This window comes from Vulpes lagopus, chromosome 4 (genome assembly GCF_018345385.1).
Source record: "Vulpes lagopus strain Blue_001 chromosome 4, ASM1834538v1, whole genome shotgun sequence".
NCBI lineage: Eukaryota > Metazoa > Chordata > Mammalia > Carnivora > Canidae > Vulpes > Vulpes lagopus.
In genome coordinates, this window is record NC_054827.1 from 13,374,062 (window position 1) to 13,396,968 (window position 22,907).

At 44.2% G+C, this 22,907-nt stretch overlaps 1 protein-coding gene across 5 annotated transcripts in view; it reads right to left on the reverse strand.

Annotated features, from left to right (window-relative positions):
* The window catches only part of IRF2 (interferon regulatory factor 2), a 79,349-nt gene that overhangs the window by 25,156 nt on the left and 31,286 nt on the right, over positions 1 to 22,907 (reverse strand). For all 5 annotated transcript variants that reach the window (XM_041751861.1, XM_041751860.1, XM_041751862.1 and 2 more), the window contains 4 exons: positions 15,673 to 15,765; positions 7,010 to 7,109; positions 5,633 to 5,809; positions 5,260 to 5,306 (listed from right to left, as the gene is read on the reverse strand). In XM_041751861.1, the coding sequence (XP_041607795.1) occupies positions 5,260 to 5,306; positions 5,633 to 5,809; positions 7,010 to 7,109; positions 15,673 to 15,759 (411 nt within the window). In that variant the 5' untranslated portion in view covers positions 15,760 to 15,765. The remainder of the gene's footprint in view (positions 1 to 5,259; positions 5,307 to 5,632; positions 5,810 to 7,009; positions 7,110 to 15,672; positions 15,766 to 22,907) is intronic.

Genomic DNA, 22,907 nt, shown 5'->3' on the forward strand with positions numbered 1-22,907 from the left:
AGGTTGATGCCTCCTGCCAGGTCCTACGACACCATCCTCCCTTCCTTCCCTGGAACTAGACCGCCTCCATTCTCCTCCTACTCTCATTGTGACCTCCCTTTGACTTCTCTCCTTGGCTCCCTTTCCTCTTCGCCTTGTCCTTGGGTCTCTGTGTGTGTCTGATACAGCTTCTCCTTGGAGCAGGCACCTGCTGTCAAGGCCTCCAGTATCATTCCTGAGCATGTGACCACACACCTGCGCCCCCCACACTTACCGGAGCTCTGGGCCCATCAGCTCCCACTCTCTACCTGACATTTGTTTCAGAGAGCTCTCTGTCCTCTCAAACTCAACATGTTCCAAGTTAAACTCCCCCCACTTCTCCACAAAGCATGCTCCACTCCCAATGTTTGCTCCTGGGAGGTGTGAAGACCCAGGGCTTCGTCTTTGATCTACTCCTGTCTTCATCCTCCGTATCCTCTCCAACATCGCCTCTCTTTCCACGTGCCACCATCTTCATCTTCACTTGCCCTCCACTTGCTCTTCTTTTCTTCCCCTCCATTCCTTCTTACTGCCAGGAGAAAGACCTCCCCCCCTTACATAGCAACTCCATCACGCTCCGATCCTACCCAAGGAGTTCAACACCAAGCCTTATTTTGCAACCTCATCCATAGAGGTTACTCTGTCACCCAGTCTTCAGACTGAGCCCTGAGCGTAACCTCAAGAGCCACCGGGAGCGGAAGGAGGCACCAGTGCCAAGCAGGCAGGGCAAGCCCTCTCTCCTGCTCCATCCGGGCCAGCTCTGATTTTATCTGTTTTTGAAGTGGGTTGCCACTCTGTGTTTTTATCTGGTTAAGGCTTAAAAACGGAAGGCCTCTTCCAACTGATGAAGGGATCCCTCCAGTATCAGCCCCGATGGGTGGCCTTTGGACGGTGACAGGGAGCCTGTTGTTTTTAATCTAGCTCAAGTCACCATCAGAGCCAACAGCTCGATTAGAAAGTTCTGCTAGAAACCAGTACCTGCTTCTCTGCAACTTCTCCCCAGCGGTCTGCATTCAGAACTGACACAGACCAGGTCTGCTCTCTCTCTACCAGGTGACTTTAGAGACCCTCCTCGAATAGATTTCCCATCTCAGCACCAAGGCTTTGATCTGGAAGCACTTTATAGTTTCAAAGCATTCATGTTTCATCTGCAAACAATCCTGGGAGGCGGGCAGTATTAATTTCTAATCCTCCCCACCCACGGCCTTTTGTTTCACACTGTTAACTCACATAGACTCCTGCTCTAATGAAGCGGGTTTCCTGACTCATCCAGCGAAGACCAAACAGCAACCTCCAACTTCCTGGCCTTCATCTGATGCTCCCGGTGCTGGGGATTGACTACCATCTTGCTTCACCCACACCCCAAAGCCAGGCTCGGGTCCCACAGCTCTTGAAATGCCAAGAGGCACCAGGTAGAGTGAACAAGGGTGGGTTTGGGAGCTGGATTGACCTGGATTCAAATCCCAGCTTCGTAAAGCACTGCTACCTTGGGGAAATTACTCACCCCGCTCCCACCCCGGCCATGCCTCCAGCTCCTCATATGCAAACAGAAGATGACCTGGCCACCCCAGGGAGAGCTAGATGACATAATAATTAGAGCTCAGAACTTGGTAGAGGCTCAAAAATGTCAGCTACCACCCCCCTCTGTTTATCCCCTTCTCTCCTGACTGATCTTGGCCCTGGGACATTTTTGGAAACACATACGTGCACCGATGATGCACGACATAGGATGGTTCACTGTTGCCTATCTTAGTCTTATTTCCTTAGATGGCCAGTTACCTCCACACAGGCAAGGCCTACTTTAAGTAATAAATGGGTGAGTTCAGAGCGTATTTACTCCTAAAAAGAACATCAAAGAACACTGAGGCAGAGTTCCTGCACCTACCACGTGGCCAGTAGGGTCTCAGTTTCCCAGTCTTGGGAAAGCTATTTGCTGAGGGGAACAACTGCCTGAGTGACCCAGGGAAAATCCTGACACTTAGCCCACATGTGCTAAACATCCTTTGCTAGTTAAAACTTCAACTCAAACTCAATGAAGACTGGGAGGAGCTTTCCTCAATAGCAAATCTTCACCCCTAGTTACCACACGCAAGACAAATGCGGTCAGTGGAAGAAACCTGTCTCATCAATCCTGTTGCACTTCTGCATAGGACATATTAACTCAGAGCTTAGACGTAGTGACAACAAAAAGTAATGTATTAATAGCTCGTTAAGGATAAAGTCCTTCAACTATACAATTCCACACAACTTGTAGAGCTCACTTGGGAATGTTCTATAGCAACATTCAGTGAACACCATGGTGTTAGCTGTCAGGAGCCACAAAACCTGGGAAGGCTATTGGCCTTATTTATGTGTTGCTGCTATACTGGGACAGATGCAAGCAGATTTCAATTCAAAAGTTAGGCTGTGAGGGGCACCTGGGGTGGCTCAGTGGTTGAGCATCTGCCTTTGGCTCAGGTCATGATCCAGTCCCGCATTGGGCTCCCCGCAGGGAACCTGCTTCTCCCTCTGCCTATGTCTCTGCCTCTCTCTGTCTCTCATGAATAAATAAATACGATCTTAAAAAAAAAAAAAAAGTTGGGCTGTGCTTATTTCTGATGGAATTGCCTGTCTTCTGCTGAAGGAACAATGTCCCTGTGAGGGATAGGTCTTAGGTATTCACCAAACTGTCATCACTGGAAGACCTTACAATATACACTTGGCTGGGACGGAACTTGACCAATGCAGCTCTTTGGAAGAGGAAAACTCTCACTTGTTTCCCTGGGCCAGTATGGCCCAACCTCACCCAGGGCTGTCCATTCCACAACTTGCTGCACTGATTGGCCATATGGAAGACACTACCATGTCCTCTGCTTATGAGAACACCCGTGTCATCAATTCTAAAATGCACATCTCCTCGAATGTCCACAGCCCTAAAATAGAATGTGCCTTGTAATCAATTATGGGCCATGGTTTCATTGCAAGCAGTTTTTCTTGCTTAGACCTCCCTAAAATAATGGTGTGTCTTATACTTACTGGCATCTGATATTCAATGGACTATGGAAGATGTGTCTGAGCAAGGTTTGCTGAAAGTGAACATCGGTCACTCCATTCTTCCCTGTCTCTTAACTGACATTATGACATTAAATCTGCATTGCAATGTAAAACCTCTACTACTGCCTCACACATTTTATTTATTTATGCATCTATTTGTGGATCAAATATGTATTATCTTTTCTGTACCAGACATTGAGCTAGATGCTATGAAAGTTGTAGTAAATATGACATAGTCATACTTAAGATGGTAGCAAATTCTTCCAAGTCACGTATTTGTGGGGAAGTTAGTTTAGTTTTCTGACTAAACAACACTAATGAAAATGAAGGCCCCAGAAAAAAAAAATCCAAACTCTGGGAAACTTGATACAACTAATAACTCGTTTTTTATTTCAGTTGCAAGGAAAAATAAAATTTTTAAAAAGTGATGTTAAGGGAGACTTACAGATTTAAAAAAATGTATAAATGAAAAGACTTATAGATTTTTAAAAAATGTTAAGAGACATACCCCCAAGTCACAGTGTGTGAACCTTAGATGGATTTTCATTCAAGTAAAAGGACTGTATAAAAATGACATCACTTATGACACTTGGGAACCTGAACACTGACTGGATATCTGACAAAATTGAGGATTTACTAATTCTTCAGATGCTATAGTGATACTGTGTTATTTTTAAAGAATGTCCATATTTTAAGGTGTACACTGAAATAGTTATGGGGAAAAAATGATACGATGTGGAATTTGCTTGAAAATAGTGTGCTGAACCATACAAAATGGTTTTTGTGAATCAAAAATGGCCAAATATCTGTCATCCCTATGGGGTGGAGGGACGTGGATGGAGTTACTCCTGAAACAGAATAGCCAGGAGCTGGTTAATGTGGAAATTGGGGTGATGGTGACAGAGCAAATTCTACTCAGTTGTCTCATCCTGTGTGCATAAAATTTTCCATGATAAAAAGTTAAGAGACAGTTAGGCCTCAGTACTCTGCTATATTTAAAATAAGTCACAAACTGTAGATATTTTGAGTGAAACTGGACATATCACTGCTGAAATACTCTGCTGAAAATATTTGTTTTCCACTTGGAAGGGAAGAGGAATATGAAACTTTAACGCTTGATCTCAGCATCCCTTCAAACTATCTCTACCCCCACAAGTCTCACTTTATATCAGAAGTCAGTATTTCTGTATTTCTTCTGACTATCTGGATTAACTGGCTTGCTTTTAAACACTGTGCTGTCTGGACGGTTTGGTTCTTCCCTCCGATAGTGATTCTGGATTGGGAATCGGAATACTTGGCGTCACCTTTAAGTGCAGTTCTACACGACCATGCGACTTTGGCCATGAGTCCCACAGCCCTTGGGCCCACGTCCCTCAGCTCCCTTGAACCTCAGTTTCTTCATTTTGCAAACAGAGTGCACTGAACCCTAAGGCAGTCTTCTCTCTGATGGCCTGTAGGCCTGGGAGTGTGGTATCTCCTCGTTGCTCAGCAACTAAAGCTCATCCTCAATTTGGCATGGATATTTGGCTATGCTCTGGCTATTTAACAAAGGCCTTCCAATCCAGGCACAAAGATGCTCACACGTCAGGGGATTCCAGACTACACAGCCCCCTGAAAGGCTCACATGCACATGCACGCACACGTGCACACACACCCCTACAGAAAACCTTTGGGAGTCGTGAGAGTCAGTTCTGGAATGGAGCAGAGAAAATCGGCTGGGAACTACACTAATAGGGTGTTCAAAGGTACCCCCCAGCCTAATGGCATGTCATGGAATAGATAACGTAACAGGTAGGTGATATGTCTTAATACAAGTATATAATACATAATAGGCCTTAAGATCTACTGAATAGCCTGGAAACGTACTCGATATGATCAGATAGCTGGCTATTGGAGCTCGCCTGGAGCTCCAGGCCCCGCTGGCAACAGTCGTGGGGACCAGATGGAGGCTTGAGGCCAGCTCAGTGTGAACTGGGGACTTCATTCATAAATTGTTCAGTGAGATCGGATTAAGCAGGGGATAGGTGTACTGAGTCTGCGCGAGGGGACAGGCCAAAGAGGAGACATGAAAAGCACAGAAAACACAACAGCCGAAGAAGAAAGATCAAATACGTCACAGGGATCATGTTACTTGTTTTTATGAGACAGAACAGGAATTACTAACACAGTCACAACTTTGGCTTTTTCATCTGAACCACCAAAGATTACCTTGATGTGCTTAACTCTGTCTTCTTTCTCTGTCTTTGGTTTCTTTCCTGTGGCAACAACAAAAAAATAGTTGGGGGTCACTTCCTGAGGAATGTACAGAGAAACGTTCCCCCCCACCTCCTCAGTTCTTTCTGGAACTCTCAATGAACTCCGTATATGCTTTAATCTACACATGGTCAAAATTCCACAGGGTTCTCTGACCGTCTCTGGTGACCTCATGGTCACTTGCCCCAGCCAGGCAGAGGTGGGACGATCATCCACAGTGTGAACAAGTGTTCTAACCTCAGACTTACCACAGATGTGGAAATACAGAAATCGTGGAGGTATGGCGATATATATTACATGGCCATTATTCTAGTCAGTAAATATCTACCTTTCTTAGAAGGTCGCTCAGATAAGGGCAACATCCGGTACACTCTGAATGCATTGTTTCCCTTCTTTATACTTTTATCCTTGACTTCCTCAATGTCAGGCAAGGAGTTCATGGCACATCGAAAATTCGCCTTCCATGTTTTTGGATCAGGTTTATCTACTCCCGGTTGATGCTTTCCTAACAAAATAGCCAAAAGAATGAAGGTTAAGAAAAACAGGGGAAATAATATAGGGTAGAAGTTTCTGGAAACATAGTCTTGCTGACCAGGTACTGCAGAGACCCCATCATTTTTTTTTAGAGACCCCATTTTTAATTCCAGGCTACTACAGATTTGCCTGGGACCAAGACTGAATTCCTGGGATGTGAGAACTTTTGTCTTAAAACCTGACAGCTCTGGGCAAACTGGGACAAACTGGTCACCCTGGCATGAGAAAAAATTAATAATGATAGAAGATAGGAGTTGAGGTAAGTTAACAGAGAAAGCTTGGCAGGTCGGGGAGGCCAACAAGCCCAGGTAACTAGAGTGCCTCTTTTTCATCTGACTCTCAAATATTAGTAAAAAGGCTATTCCTATAAACAGCTCCCTACTTACATTTTCTTATAAACAAATATATTCTTGACTACCTTTTGGAGAGATAAATTCCAACCAAATTTACCACTCCAGAACAAATAGGTTCTATATTCCCCTGGCGTACACCTGAAGAGCATAATCAGAATCCCACATTTACAGGAAATTTAAGGACTAAGTTGCTATAGGATGGGCAAAGTATCACTTCTGAGTGATAGAGTCTGTGGCCCATGTGTCCTGGATGGGATGTGCCTGGGGACACGCCACAGGTTTTTCAGAGCTGTCTTCATGAGGCCATAAGCCATATACATGCAGCAGGCAAAAAAAACCCAACAATAGTTATTAACACTGTATTGTAGAATTGAAATTTGCTGAAAGTAGAACATCAACGTTTTCACCAAAAATAAAAAATAAAAGGTCAAATGTGAGAGGTAATGGATGTGTTAATTAATGGGGAGAATCTTTACATAGTGCATAAATCAAATCATCACGTGGTATGTTCTAAATATCTTACAATTTTATTTGTCCATTATATCTCAATTTTTTAAAAAAAGAAAGCACTGGGGCACCAGGGTGGCTCAGTCGGTTAAGCGTCTGCCTTCAGCTCAAGTCATGATCTCGGGATCTTGGGATCAAGCCCTGAAAGTCAGGCTTCCTGCTCAGTGGGAAGTCTGCTTCTCCCTCTGCCCCTCCCACCCCACTCCTGCACTCTCTCTCTCTCTCAAATAGATAAATAAAGTATTTTTAAAAAGGCATGAAAGCAACAACAACAATAGCATCTACCTCTATACACAATGCGGTTTTAATACCTGTATGGATCGCCCAGTTTCTAAAGAGTGGTGCATCTTTTTCCACATCCCACCCATGTCTAGCTGCATGCATCCAAGGGATCTGGAAAATCTTCTTTTCCTAAAAAAATAAAATAAAATAAAAAGGAAGAATTAAAAAAAAGAGACTGCGGCAATAGGGTTTTAGCCATCTTTACAGAAGGTCTTTCCATCCTAGCCAGTAAGATTCTCTACTAAGGGACACTGGGTGTGCAGAGTGTCTATGGCAAAATCCACTAGGAACCAAACCTGCCTCCTCACTGGGCCCCAGATCTTGACAGCCCTACTGGGGAGAGATTCAGAGTCGTATGGAGTCTGGCAGAACAGGAATGCATGCCAAGGTCCAAGGACTTGATTTGGGGATATGCCAATGTGTTCCATTATGTGTGCCATTTCTCCTTAAGGACCACAGATGACTGGCCACCGACCGAAACTTCTAACGCTTATTGTCATCATTGATTTCCATCATTTGCTATAGAGGAACTCCAGTTGCCTTAGGTAAATTAAAATTTAGGCAACTTTCCAAAATTATACCCATTTGTGCTGCTAAAGGGAAATTGGGGTTATCTGAGGTCATGGCCCCAGAGATCAAATACCTCAAACTACTGTGCAGCCAACAGAAATAGAAGATTCGGTGTAATGTGTCTACTCAGGGGTTAGAACCTGCATGAAACAGCAAGAAGTACAAAGATGTATGGAATGTGTGGCCATGATTACTACTTTTCTCGTAGAGAAAAGGTTTTTGGTACAAATGTTTCGGTAGACCCTTTCCATCTCTCTCACAGCCTTGAGAGGTAGGTAACTCAGTTTATACCAACCCTGGCAAACATGGGATTAGACACTAGCGTTTTGGAAACAACTTCTTCAAGCAACAACTTGCGCAACTTCTTTAACCAGCAATCCTGACAGGACCAGCAGTCACTAAGTTCCCACGGCACTTCACATTTGACTGCCCACCTGTTCACATGGTCTGAGTTTCCTTTTTTTGCAAGCACCTACTGAGCTACATATACGTAATAATTCCTGCTTTACAGCTGAGGAAACTGAGGAAGAGAATTAAATTATACAGCTAAGGAAATTATCATAACAAGTGTCCAAATTCAAAACCAGGTCACGTACCCCACACTCAATCACCTAGTCACATCACACGCTGTCTCCCAGGAGTCAGACGGAGATTTCCCATCCTATAACACATCTGTTGTCTTGGATTCTGTGGAAACCAGGCCCAGAAAAACTGTGTGTTTTTAAGCCCTAGAGGTAGTTCTGGTAGTTTCTAGGTATGGGGAATCCTTGCACAATACACCGGGAAAGGAAAAAAATGTCAGTAGGGATTTTCCACCACTTTGGTCTCACACAATGAAAGACAGGAAGGGTCCCAGTTGACCCCCAAAAGGACTCAATGCCTCTATAAAAGCCTGAGCTAAAAATACTTCAGAATATTTGAGAGTTCCCCAAAAACTGTCAAAAGGGAAAATTCTGTTGTATTTAAAACTCAGTTAATAAAAAGAACTGAAAGTGAGAGACTTCTCATAAACCCCTCCCCATCCATGGAGATAGCATGGTTTCAGGTCAGCCATTTCCAAAGAGCAGTGATCAGCCAAGGGCTGGGTGAAATTTTATTTTATTTTATTATTTTATTTTATTTTATTTTATTTTATTTTATTTTATTTTATTTTATTTTATTTTATTTTATTTTTTTATTTTATTTTATTTTAATTTTATTTTTTTAATGTAGATGAAACATCAGAGAACCCAGTCTTTTAATGCAGTTTTTGATGTTCACATGAAAATGAAAAAAAAAAAAAAAACCAAATAAATGTATTTTGGTGAAGGAAGTTCTCCTGAAAGTGCAACCAGAATCTAATGTTTATGCCTAAAGATGCAGATCCTTTATAGAATTGCTGCTGCACATTTCTGTAGGTCAAAAGAGTTGTGGAGGTGATGCAATCTGAAATCTATCTTAAACACAAAGTTGATTCTGATAAATAGATTTTTTTAAGCATCTGCATGCATGGAGTTGCATGTGTGTGCACACAGATGCACACAACTACCAAATCTAGTCTCACTGAAACTATGCCCAAATCACGAACCCACAAACATAATGACTAAACCTAGCAATTATCCACCATGGATCCATGGATCTTCTTTCCTGGGCAAAAGGTCTGAATGGACCTTTCTTGAAAGAAGATAAATAAATGGCCAGCAGCACATGAACACACCCCAAATCACTAATCATCAGGCCAATGCATCTCAAAACAATAATGAGATACCATCTCCTACCCCCCCAGGATGACAGAATAAAGTAATATAAGTAAATAAATAATAAGTTGGTGGTCAGGATGTGGAGAAAGAGGAACCTTCCTACACTGCTGGCGGGAATGTCAAATGGTGTAGACGCTGTGGAAATCATTTGGCTATTCCTCAAAAAGTTAAACACAGAGTGTCCACAAGACCCAGTAATTTCATTCAAAGACTTATAAACAGATGTCGAAACAAACATTTATATGTGAATGTTCATAACAGCACTACTCACAATAGCCCAAATGTTCATCAACCGATGAATGGATAAAGGAAATGTTGTACATGCACAAAATGGAATATTATTCGGCCACAAAAAGGAATGTGGCATTGACAAGTGCGACAACACAAATGAGCCTTGAACATTATGCTAAGTGAAAGAAGCTTTCTACAAAAGGCCACATATTGAATGGTCCCATTTATGTGAAATGAGCAGAAAAGGCAAATCCACAGAGATAGAGAGCAGATTAGTGGATGCCTTGCACAACGAAAAGATTTAAAATACTTTGCAATGCAAAGTGACTGCTTAATGGGCAAGTGTTTCTTTCTGGGGTGATGAAAATTCTGGAATTATAGTGGTGAGGCTTGCATATAACATTATGAGTAGACAATGCTGCTGAATTATACATTTAAAAAATGGTTAAAGTGGTAAATTTTTTAAAAACCTCATGTCACTTTTAACTAGTTTTTCATACTGCAAAAATACTAACAAACATATCACATTTATCTTTTTTTAAAAAAACACTATGCTAAAGATAAAGAAAATGAGGCTCATTTTAAAACTGGAAGAGATTCTCACCAATAAACATTCCAGTCATAGATCACTGTGTCCTATGGGATGGTGACGGCGTTGCTCTGGGTCTGTGTAGCCTCTGTGACATCAGTATGTGCCATTAGAAGCCCTGAGCGTCTCCTCCACACAGGCTGTGCACACTGTGTATGGAAGTACAACATGTTCCAGACTCTACTCATGTTTATAGAGAGAGAAGACTCTGCCCACATGAGGGAAGGAGAGAATCACTGCTTGAGTTGAGAAGTTAAGATTATCTTGAGTAATGCAGAACAGACGTATGTTGACCCCAAAGGGAAACCGGTTCTCTTCACTCCCTCTGCCTCTTCCCTCCCCTAATACTTGTAAGATGTTCCAACGTACTCTATTTTTGTTTGGACTCCTTACCTTGTGCTGAGCCTGCCTGACATTTCCACAAGCACAAGCCTGTTTTCAATGTGAACAGAAGGATAAGGTATGAAGCTACCTGGTGACACCGTACACTTGGGGAGAGGCCTCAGCTCCAGGGTCTAGGCAGGTCTCCCACATGAAATGAGCATGTCAATAACTGAGTGGCGGGGCAGTCCGGGTGGCTCAGCGGTTTAGCGCCACCTTCGGCCCAGGGCCTGATCTAGTGACCCGGGATCGAATCCCACCTCGGGCTCCCTGCATGGAGCCTGCCTCTCCCTCTGCCTGTGTCTCTGCCTCTCTCTCTCTCTCTCTGTGAATCTCTCATGAATAAATAAATAAATAAATCTTCAAAAAAAAATAACTGAGTGGGAATCAACCAGAGCTGTAAGAGAAACCATGAACCTGGTCATGGCTGCCTCCTTCCTTCTTCAAGAAATGGCCCAGAGAAATCACAAGCAAGCATTTGGACCAGTCCAGAACTGACCTGGTCTCTTGGACAAGTCAATGCCAAGAAGGAAAATAAATAAATAAATAAATAAATAAATAAATAAATAAATAGGGGCCACTGTTCATAATCAAGGCAATCAGGAGACACTTCAAGTCAGAATAGCGTTCTCTGGATTCTGACTGAAGAAATCAATTGTAAAAACATATTTTTGGGGAATACACAAGGCATTCCGAATATGGATGATGCAGGGATGAGATTGAAAAATTATGATTAATGATGAGTGGTTTATTCAATTGGTGATCCTATTGTGAATACACAGAAAATGCTCTTAAGTCTTACTGACATGTAGTATCAGGGAGTTGCTTTCAACTGCCATACACATATACACACAGAAATATTTTAAATGTTAGTAATTTTTAAACTGGATGTGAATTTGAAAACTACACAAGAGGGGCGCCTGGGTGGCTTAGTCGGTTAAGTGTCTTCTTTTGGCCCAGGTCATGATCCCGGGGTCCTGGGACTGAGCCCCACATCAGGCTCCCTGCTCAGTGGGGAGTCTGCTTCTCCCTCCACCCCTTCTCCACAATGGTGCTCTCGGTCTCTCTCAAATAAATGAATGAAATGTTTAAAAATAAAAGTAAAAAAACAAAACTACATTAGAATTTGCAGGATGCCTAGGTGACTCAGTGGTTTAGCATTTGCCTTCAGCTTAGAGTGTGGTCCCAGGGTCCTGGGATCGAGTCCCATGTTGGGCTCCCGGCATGGAGCCTGCTTCTCCCTCTGCCTGTGTCTCTGCCTCTCTCTTTCTCTCTCTGTGTCTCTCATGAATAAATAAATAAAATCTTAAAAAAAAAAAAAGAATTTGCTATACTATTCTTTCTAGTCATTTGACTATTCAAATCTGCGAGTATGTTTGCAAATACTCATAATAAAAAGTAACAGGCCCAAGCCAAGGCCTTTTTCATGAGCTAGTGATAATGCTGCTTTGCCAGACATCCTCCTTGCTCCTTCAGAGGATACAAGCCATCACCATCCTCCTCAGGATGCATTAAGAATAAGAAATGAGGGACGCCTGGGTGGCTCAGTGGTTGAGCATCTGCCTTTGGCTCAGGGCGTGATCCTGGAGTCCCGGGATCTGAGTCCCACATGGGGCTCCCTGCAGGGAGCCTGCTTCTCCCTCTGCCTGTGTCTCTGCCTCTCTCTCTCTCTCTCTCTGCCTCTCATGAATAAATAAATAAAATCTTAAAAAAAGCAAAAGAAATGGAAACAAATTTAAGGCATCCATTAGCCACCTATTTGTCTCTTACTAAGATGTCCCGGATATGATGGACTCTCCACTTGAAAGGAACATGACACCCGCCAACCCGATGTGCTTAAGCCCAGTTATCTTAACAGAAGGAAGCCACAGTCCCCAGCACTGGTCCTCTTGGAGGGCACACACATTGCTCACCTAGAGCCGCCCACGGGTCAGGCAGGAGGCCTAGCACCGAGCCAGCGAGCAGCAGCAATCAGGACGTCCCTGGCCTGCTCTCCGGGGCCTTCCAGCACGGAGGCCTTCACCACCACCACCAACCGGTCCTGAACAACTAATGCGTAAGTGGGTAACAAAGCCCCATAGACAGTGCCGTTTTCTGAGTTATAACCAGTCCTCAGCAGAAGAGATTTTACAATGACCCCAAGCCACTGAACACACAGCGGGGATTCTCAGTCAGAGTGCTTCTGAACAGAAGAGGGGGCGCCCGCTGGCTCAGCGGTTGAGCATCTGCCTTCGGCTCAGGTCACGATCCCGGGGTCCCGGGATTGAGCCCCGTGTGGGGCTCCCTGCTTAGCGGGGAGCCTGCTTCTCCCTTTCCCCCTGGCTGTGCTCTCTCTCTCTCTCTCTCTTTCAAATAAATAAATAAAATCTTTTTTTTTCTTAAAGAAGGAAATAAAAGTAAGGTCTCAAGTGAAATGTTTCTGTGAGTAGATGAATGCCGAAGCCTAAGTTAGCAGAAACCTCTAGAAAGATGGCCTGAGGAGGTGTAGGTACAGCGGCCGTGGCAGGCCTGCCCGAGCGCACAAACACGGCCACGTGCGCACCCTGCCCAGGCCAGTCGGCCACCCACCGCAGCGGCCCCCCGGGCACCCATGGGCTCCTGTGCCAGCGTCGTCCTGACTGCTGTTGCCGAGGCGTCACGGCCTGCTCTTGCCGAGGGCCAGCACAGTGGCCTGTCAGGGTGGCAAAGGGGTCTCTGCTCCCTCTTCACCAGGGAAGAGAACTCGCAGGCCAAGGGCCGGCTCAGCGAAGCTCAGCAGGGAGGGCCACCCAAGGGGGCCTAGTGCTCAGCTGCGCACCAAGGAATCCGCTCACTTTCCAGTCCTCTGTCAGAAAAACACGGACAAAGTGGGGGGGAAGAAAAGGCTTAATGGGGGGGCCCGGTGAGGAAGCAACCCTAAGAGGGTGCATTAGTTTCCCAGAGCTATGGAACAAGCTGCCACAAACCGGGCAGCTTACAGCCACGGAAATCCATCCTGCCACCGTTGTGCAGGCCAGAAATCTCAAATCTAGATGTCCGCAGAGCCACATTCCCTTTCAGAGGCTGTAAAGACCATCTTTCCTGGACATGTCCAGCCTCTGGTGGTTCCAGGTGCTTCCTTGGCTGTGTCTCTGCAAAATCTACCTCTGTCTCCATGTGGCCTCTGCTCTCCTTTCTCTTCTACGGATGCTTGTCATCCCACTGGCCCAGCTGGACAAGCCAGGATAACCTTGAGATCCTTAACTTCTTCCGAAGACCCTTTTTTTCCAAGTAATTACACATCCACAGGTTCCAGGGGTTAGCACATTAGCACAAACCAACCTACTAGGAGGAGAGTTAACCGCACCATATCAAGTGCCTACTCGTACAGGGGACACGATAACACCGTAAGTCTACCCCCTGCATCGAGTCAGCCCAAATCAGTGGAGATATATTTTTTTTAGTGGATATATTTTTTAAGAAGAAAAAAAAATCACTTCTCTTCAGAAATCAGGAACTTCTGTTTAAATGTCATAAAAGGCAATGTTATCTTGTTCTTTAAAACATAATCCTACTTAGTGTCTCTATACCTTGGCTTCCAGGTCTGTAGAATGGAAAACATAACAGTATCTCCCCCATTGTGGGGATTACGTGAGTTGATGCATGTGTCTTGCTTAGACGAGTACCTGGCATTATTAACAAGCATTAGTTTTTATTATTATTATCATTATTGAGCACCTTACGTTTCTTCAATTCTCCTTGATGACAGTCCCCCCTTTCCTTCTCCACCTGTGGCTCTGCTAACCATGCAGGCCAAGACCCAACCTGATTTCCTGTTTGTTTCTTTGGAGCAGGCTAATTACAAAACCCCTCCAGGATACCAATCTGAAACATTATGGACAGAGCAAGCCTAGAAAAAGAAATTGTTTGCCATAAGACCTTCAGATAGAGGGCAGCTCACCTGAAATGAGCACATCGTTTACTTATTTCTATTTATTCCATCCTGCTTCAGAAAAGGCCCGCTGAAACCGATGCACTCAAATACAATACGGTCACATTTAAAATAAGTGGAAAAAGAATAAGTGGGTGAGGGAGAAAGAAATAAGGCTTGAGAGATATCTGAAAAGACAAGCTTGAGCCAGGGAGTGATCTTAGCAAGCAGAGCAATGCAGCAGTATCCCGCACGCTTGTTAGAAGTGGGCCACAATCAGGCTCTGAGCTCTGGAGCGCCATACAAAGATAAAGCCCTACCAGCTGAATTATTCATCAGGCCCTTAAGATTACAATGAGGGGGAGGCAGAAGAGGAAAAGGAAATTTACTCAAAAGAGCTGCAATATTCCTGGCAGTGGGAGAGCAACCTCTCCCTTGGGCCCTCTTAAAGAAGGCGTGGTATGTCGGTATGTCCACTGCTTTTCTAAGCGATAAATCTATTTTTTCAGGTGTTCTTTATTTTGACATCCATTCTCTTCCTGAGTCACTCCTAACAGGTAGGATCAGTTTGATCGAGAGTCTGAGGCTGATAAAGGAAGGATTTATATACGTGTGTGTGTACATATGTGGGGGGCAGGGGGTCGTAAGGGACGGCGTACTTTTTTAACATTTTTTTATTTTTTTATTTTTAATTTTTATTTATTTATGATAGTCACAGAGAGAGAGAGAGAGGCAGAGACACAGGCAGAGGGAGAAGCAGGCTCCATGCACCGGGAGCCCGACGTGGGATTCGATCCCGGGTCTCCGGGATCGTGCCCTGGGCCAAAGGCAGGCGCCAAACTGTTGCGCCACCCAGGGATCCCCTTTTTTAAAGACCTGTAGGCACACAAACAGTGTTTCACAATAAAAAGAGAAAACTTTTTTTTTTTTAAGTCCCAAAACAAAAGTTTTCTTTACTCAGAAGAATACTGAGAGGAACCCAGTATACTCCATTCCCAACACAAAACCCACATGTTTCCATGTCCTCCAATGCTAGAAGCCAGGAGAAGCAAGAGAGGAGTTCAGAGAAGGAAGAGGGTGAGAATCATTAAAGAATAACACAGATCATTTCTGGTTGGCTGGTTTTGTCATTAATAAGCATAAGATTTTGTATACGAAGACTGCAAGTTTCCTTTTCGGCAGTTTCCATGCATATCTTTTAGTAAGGACCTCCCTCTCTCTCTCTCTCTCTCTCTCTCTCTCTCTCACACACACACACACACACACACACACACAGGCACCCAACACACTTACCTTGTTAAGCCACTTTAGCCCTGGTATCGTATTTGAGTTTATCTGTTCCTCCAGCCACGGGCGCATCCGCATCCTTTCCACCGGCATGGTACCCTTTTGCAGAAGAGAAACATGGTATCAGGCAATTTTGCTAGCGACTGTCCCGTCTGAACTGTAAAGTGCTACACCTCTCTCTAGCACTTATCTTCATCCTATTTGCATGTAAATTTAAATTTAATGTGGGATTCAGAAGCAAAGATGAGGCCCATTCAAGCCTCCACACTATCAACCCCATGGGCAGCGTGACATCATCCTCTTTTCAACCCCTAGCTGTATCTTCCTCCTTTTACTTGTTTCCTCCTCCAAAAATGAGCTCTGAAAATTCTACTGCGATGAATTTGGGTTGACTTGATCAAAGTCTCAGTCACTCTCTCTTCCAGCTTGCAGAGGACTTGTCTCTCCTCTGTGCCTCCCTAGCTCATGCCAGAGTGCAAGTATCAGTCCAAGAACCATGTGGGACCACAGCCTTGGCCTCAGGAGTCTAATTCCATTCTAGAACTCAATTCTAGAACCGGTACATCTCTCCCAGTTCAGATCCACTCACTGTTGCAGACGTCTCGCCTCGGGCTCCCTGCTCACACTGCACTCTCTGCTCCTCCCTCCCTATGCTTTGCCCATCCCTACCCATCCTCCAAGACTCAGTTTCTGCTCTCTCCTTCTCCACAGGCCTTCTCAGACCACTCCAGCCTGAAGAAATCTTCCTCCTGGACTTCTCTAATTCTCACAGATCTTACATTGCTCTTTTGAGAATCAAACATTGCTTTAGAGCAGCTTTTCTATGCTGTCTTTATTCTTATCCAACTCTCATCTATAAACTTTTCCACTGTGTACACCTCTCTCTCTTCCTAACCAAACAGTAGGCTCTTTGAGGGTAGGAAATCTACCTCCCATAGGTCTTTTTATATTCCTACAAAGCCCAAAGGCTGCCTTCCACCCAGGAGATGTTTAAACAAGATCCAGACCAGCCCTAAAAGGTCAGCCAAGCCAGGCTGCCATTGTGGGTTGGCCCTGACCACTCACATGGAGGCTTCAGGCCATCATTCTTTGAGGTAAGTAATAGGAAGCTCAGGGACAGGCCCAAAGGGGCCCCCAACACAGATGCTCTTAGTGGTTCTGAATTCATCTCATCCCCTCATGCATTCATCCACTCATTCAAGGATCACTTATTGAAAATATTCCAGGAAAGGGCGAGACATCCTCTAGCACCTAGAAACTCCCAGTCTAACAGAACACAGGAAGGAAGAGATTACCACACCACATGAAGAGCCCTGTGTACCGAATGATACTAGAAAGTAGTCGGCAACAGACAAGGTGACAGAGTCAGGCTGGCCCTGCGGGGCCTGGAAAACCATGCCTGAGATTCTGGTCATCATCCCCAGACTGAAGGGAGGAGAACCGGAAATTAATGCAAATGAATGATATGATTAATCTTGTCAACAGTAAAGGGAAGGGCTGATTACAAAATCCAGATCATGGCTTCACCAACTTGAACGGGGACACAAATCTTGATTTGGTAAGTCTAGGTGAGCCCTGGGATTCCGCAGTTCTAATAAAGCTCCAAGGCCCTTGGACCAGACTCTGAGGAGCAAGGCTCTCAATTGCCTTTTATTTTTAATTATGAGCCACCTCCTCTTCTGTGCTCTTCCCGCAAAGTCTGGTCATCCTAGCAGGCAGACCCCTTCCCTTAGTCTCAGCAGGTCAGGTTCCAGATCGCCTGTCAGTCCATCGCTTGTTTACATGCTGTGCCTTTCTAACAAGGATACAGCTCAACCGAACATCAGCCTATCGCTTACCCAGCCAATCACACATGTAAAAAATGGTCTAAATCTTTAATCAGGACTGTCATTAATCATCAGCAGATTTTTTTTTGGAAAAACAAAGACAGCAAGTATTGCCTTATCAGAGTAGGTCAGGCTCATTTACAAAGGGCTTCTCTTATTCCAGGTTCTACATTTTGTTTTATTTTAAACACCCAGGACGTCCCCGATGTCACACAGAGAAAAAACTAATCCTTTTACATGAAGATACTTCCTCTATTTATATTTGATTTTACAGCCTGGCCGCACGCCCCACACACTAACTAGGTAATGAATTACCAGTGGTCTCCCCACACGGCACAGAAGAGAACAGGTGCCGTCTGACACAGATTTCCCATGGCTATCACAAGTTGAACGCACATCCTGACTTCTGCGGAAGAAAGCAAAGATGGAATTCTATATTGACCCTAGCACCAGAAATTCATCATTTAGTTTGACACAAAAAATAAATTAGATTTCCAGAGATGAAAAGGCTGGGAGGATAGTCACAGAGGGCTAGAGACCAGATAGTAGGGAAAGATGCTTCCTTGGCCTGCGTCTTCTAGCTCTGTCGATGAAATTTACGGGGACAGATCGGTCTTCCTGCTATAAGGCAAGGTTCCCATAGACCCCTGGTCTGATGGGCCACATGAGACTCGTGGGAAAGGCATAGAAATGGTTAGAAAGACAAAGAGGTGCTATTTTTTGCCAAGAGAACCAAAATCTGCCAGAAATCGAGGCACTTGTATTCCAGCCCTGACCTTGCCATTACTGGTGTGTGTCCTCGGGCTAGTCACTCAAACCCTCTGGTCTGCACTTTGATCATCTAGGAAAATAAGAGGTTTCAAAAAGATAACTTCTCAAGTGAGCTATGACCCTAGGAATCCTCCTGTAACAGGAAGGCTCGTCATCTGCTTTATCTTTTTTGTAAGCTTCTGATCTTGTACACTGGGTTGTTTTTAAAAGTGAAATGCTTGAGGCGCCTGGGTGGTTCAGTAAGTTAAGTGGCCAACTCTTGATTTCAGCTCAGGTCATGATCTCAGGCTGCAGGGATAGAGCCCCATGTCCGTCCATCCGTCCATCCATCGGTCCAGCTCTGTATTCGGTGGAGAGTCTACATGAAGATTTTCTCTCCCTCTCCCTCTGCCCCTCCTGCCGCTCGCGCGTATGCACACATTCTCTCCAAAATAAATCTTTTTTTTTTTTTTAAGTGAAATGCTAAAATCTTATAATTCTATAAACCTAAAATATGAAGCAGCTACCCTCAAGCTTGACAAAAGGCACTTTCTAAAATCACCTATCATTACACCTTTGAGATGTGAGGTTGGGATCATCTTTAAAACCGTAACATCAGCCTCTAAATCAGTTCAGTACATGGAGGGTACTTAGAATATTACTGGCACCAGTGATGCTGCATAAATGTATGCAACAGTCCCCCATTAAGTTGACAATGGTATGGTCATGTTCACGGCCAGTAACAGTAATCTTGAATTTTAACCTAAATAACTGATTTTTGGATCCTGGAATAGTAACAGCAATGGTTACCATTTACTGAGCATATACTATATGCCAACCCATTAAAACCAGAGTTTTCTGAGTTTTTCATGTAATTCTTATAACCCTAAAAAATAAGGACTTTAGTATTCCATGTTATAGACAACAGGATAGGTAAAGGAATTGCTTAAAGACAATCTGCTAGTAAGTAGGAGAGCCAAGACTCTCACTCGGATCTCTCTGAAATGCCCAACTTCAGAAACCCTAACACCTGCTCTTTTCTTAGTCTAGAAAGCACTCAGTTATGATGGTCTTTTAACTGTTCTACTTACTGAGCCTTTCCCAACTCCTGTCTGTTTTGCATACCACTGACATATTAAATTTCCTAAAATACCACTTAAATCATGTTAATGTTCTGTTCTAGAGACTTCTAAACATCCCTGCTGGATTTAATAATAAAATCCTTGGCTGAGATGAGGGGGGTGGTGCGCTTCTGGTAATGACACAATAGGTAATTCAGACCTAACTCCCAAGGTGAATAACAAGAAAACCTATACAAAACATTTTTAAAAAAATCTGTTTAAAAGGATCAGGGAAGTAACAAGTAGGAGAGCAGGATCTGGGGGAAGAAAGAAACCCAGGAAGGTAAACCTGATGTTTGGAGCACTCTTATCCTAGCCTGGAGGCATCTGCCAATTCCAGGATAGATGGCTGCAGGGCACAGAAGCTGAGCAAAGCTTCTGACACATTCGGGTGACCAGGAGGACAAGAATTGAAGATCAGGACCTAAACTAGGAATAGGGAGTCCACACACTCACCCGCCACCACCCCCAAGCAAGCTTCGTTTGGGATAAAACTAAATGGAAATAGACTAACCTCAAAGACTGAAGTCGAGCTTTGAATCACCTCAATCCCTGATCAAATTAAAATAACCTGGAACTCCCAGAAGTAAATGTAATCATATCTTGAGGAAGATAACATTATCCTCGGATTTATATTATCTCTGGAGTTTTTCATAGACCAGCAATATAGCTGAGAACACAAGGATAAAAGGCAATGAAATAAAAAAAAAATCAATGAAATATGAACAACAAAAACAGACCCACAGGGATTCAGACATGGGTCTTAAACAGACATAAGGGATACAGAGATACCAAAAGTTTTTGGACACAGCCTTTAACACAAGTATGCCTCACATGTTCAAGGAACTAAAAGACAAGATGGACAACGTTGGCAGAGAACTAGAAAGTAAAAAAAGAAATTCTAGAGCTAAAGGGCAAATAATTAAAATTAATAACTCAAACGGTGGGTTTACTAATAGATTAGACACCACGATAAAGAAATAGTAGAAAGAAGATAGGTCGGAAGGAAATAAACAGAATGAAGCACTTAGAGACAAAAGGGTGGGAAACATTAAAAAGAACATAAAATCCATAGCATTTTTTATTTTAGAGGTAAAAAGATCTAAAATATGGGCAGTCTGTAGTTCCACAAAGAGAAAGAATGAGGCAAGAGCGGTATTTGCAGACAGTGACCACATATTTAAATAATTTACTACAAACCCCAAACAGATAAATACAAATAAAACCACACTATAGTACATGTGCTGAAAACCAAAACCATAGCGAAAAATCTTAAAGATGGCTAGAGGGAAAAAAAGACAGGCATCACCTTCAAAGTACAAGTAACAAAAACCACAAGACCAGAGGCCTTATAGTTGCTACTCAACAGAAGCCATGGAAGACAGAAGACAGCAGAAAGAGCTTCGGAGTGAGTCTGTCGCCAACACTGACCACAGCAGCGTCCCATCCCATTTCTTCCGCAGCTGAGACAACATTTATTAGTTTTATCAGTAACCTTCGAGGGGCCTTGTCACCTTGTAGCCCTCCCTCCATAGCCATGCCCACCCCTCTGACCAACTGATGGAAAAGCTGCCCTCCTAATAAAAGCTAGCTCCAACTAGTAGCTCTGTTCGTGCTCTAACCAGCGGACCCTCTGCTTCTAGAGCAGGTCCTGTCTGCAGGACCCAGTCATCCGGTGTTATCCACAGATATTTATTAAACACATGTTATGGGGCACCTGGGTGGCTCAGCGGTTGAGCATCTGCCTTTGGCTCAGGGCGTGATCCTGGAGTCCCAGGATCGAGCCCCACATCAGGCTCCCTGCATGGAGCCTGCTTCTCCCTCTGCCTACATCTCTGCCTCTCTCACGGTCTCTCAAGAATAAATAAATAAAATCTTAAAAAAAAAAAAATAAAAATAAACACATGTTACTGCAGGGGGCTCTGCTCAATGCGGAGGATTCAGAGATGTGTGAGACAGGATCACTATCCTCAAGGAATTCATAAGTGAACTGGGGGTATGAGACATTAATCCTATAAAGCTACCTAATAATACTATAATTATAATAAAAGACTGCACCAGGGACGGCAGAGGCAGTACACGATTAATTGCCAAGTGCATCAACTAGTTGGTGAGGAATACATAAATCACCATTGGGTGGGTTCGTAAGAGAAAGCTTAGTGCCCCTGAAAAAAAAAAAAAAAAAGAAAGCTTAGCGGCACAAGAAGACTTTATAGGATGGGCAGGAATAGTCCAGGTGCAGAGGGGGTGGCAAGGAAGCCAGGCAAAGGTGAAGGCAGAGCCAGGAACCTGGGAAGATGGGTCTCCTGATGTGGGCAGAGCAACTGACTTATGTGGGTGGAGCTTCGTGAGAGTCAGGAGCAGGGCAGAAGGTGAGCACGGGAGCAGGTGCGCACGCAGGTGGGCAGGCTGGTTGGTTACCAGAAATTGTCGCTAAACCACACTGTGGCCCTTGTCACTTAAATATAGTCATCCCCATCTTAGAGAGGAGGGAAAGCATAGCTTGAAAAGGTGACTTCAAGAAGAGAAAAAGCCATGTCCAAGTCCCCCAAGGCCCCAGAGAAGGGACCAAGGCTTCATGATCCCCCCCACCCCTCCAAATCGCCCAGCTTGTGTAGAGGTTACTGAAACCACTGGGTGTGCGCTGGAGACCGGCTGTGTGGCACTATGGTGACACAGGCAGCAGTCACACGGGGGCAAACACAGGCAAGGAGGTGAGCCAATGAGCTACTGCTCTGGTCCAGGCAGTGGCTCTTCCTGAACACGCGGGCATCTTTCCCCAAGTGTGAGCTCTGCTTGCATGACGTTCTCCACTCCTCACGCTGACCTCTGTACCCTTTTGGCCAAAGTTAAAAATTCCAGTTCAAAATTATGTGAATTGAGAGGAAGCTGGAGTTGCAAACTGAAAATCCTTGCCATCATCAGCCCCAACACCTCGCTCAAGCGCTTCCTAGGAATCAGACACTGGGCCAGGGGCTTTTTGTGCGTTATTTCATTTAATCTTCAAACCAGCTACATGAGGTACAGGATCTTATCTCCATTTTACAGATAAGGAAATGAAGCTGCTTACCAAGCTGGAGAACCATTAAGTGGTAAAGCTGGGATTCAAATCCGGATCCACCTGATTCCAAAGAGGACACCAAAAACCTCCAGTGTTGGGAAAACACTGGCTCGTGAAATCAATTTACGGTGCTTCAATCTTAATGTATGTGAACGTAGAATACAAACGATGGGAGTCCCCCAAATGAGAGTAAGATTGTTTTATTAAGCTTTTTTTTTCAATTTTATATTATATTATCCTGGTACTATGGTCAAAAGGGTATAAAAAAGCATTTTACTCAGCCAAACCATTCCCCAGGTGTGTGCACAGATGTGTGTGAGCCTGTGGGTGGCAGGGCGAGGGGGGGGTCATGGTGTAAAGTAGGAATTGGCAGAGAAGGATATAGCAAACCTTAGAACAGGAAGGACTCCTGGAAGACAGAAGTGAAAAGCATGAGAGAAGTTTAACAAGTGTGGGGCATGGAAACAACATGTTCAGAGCTCA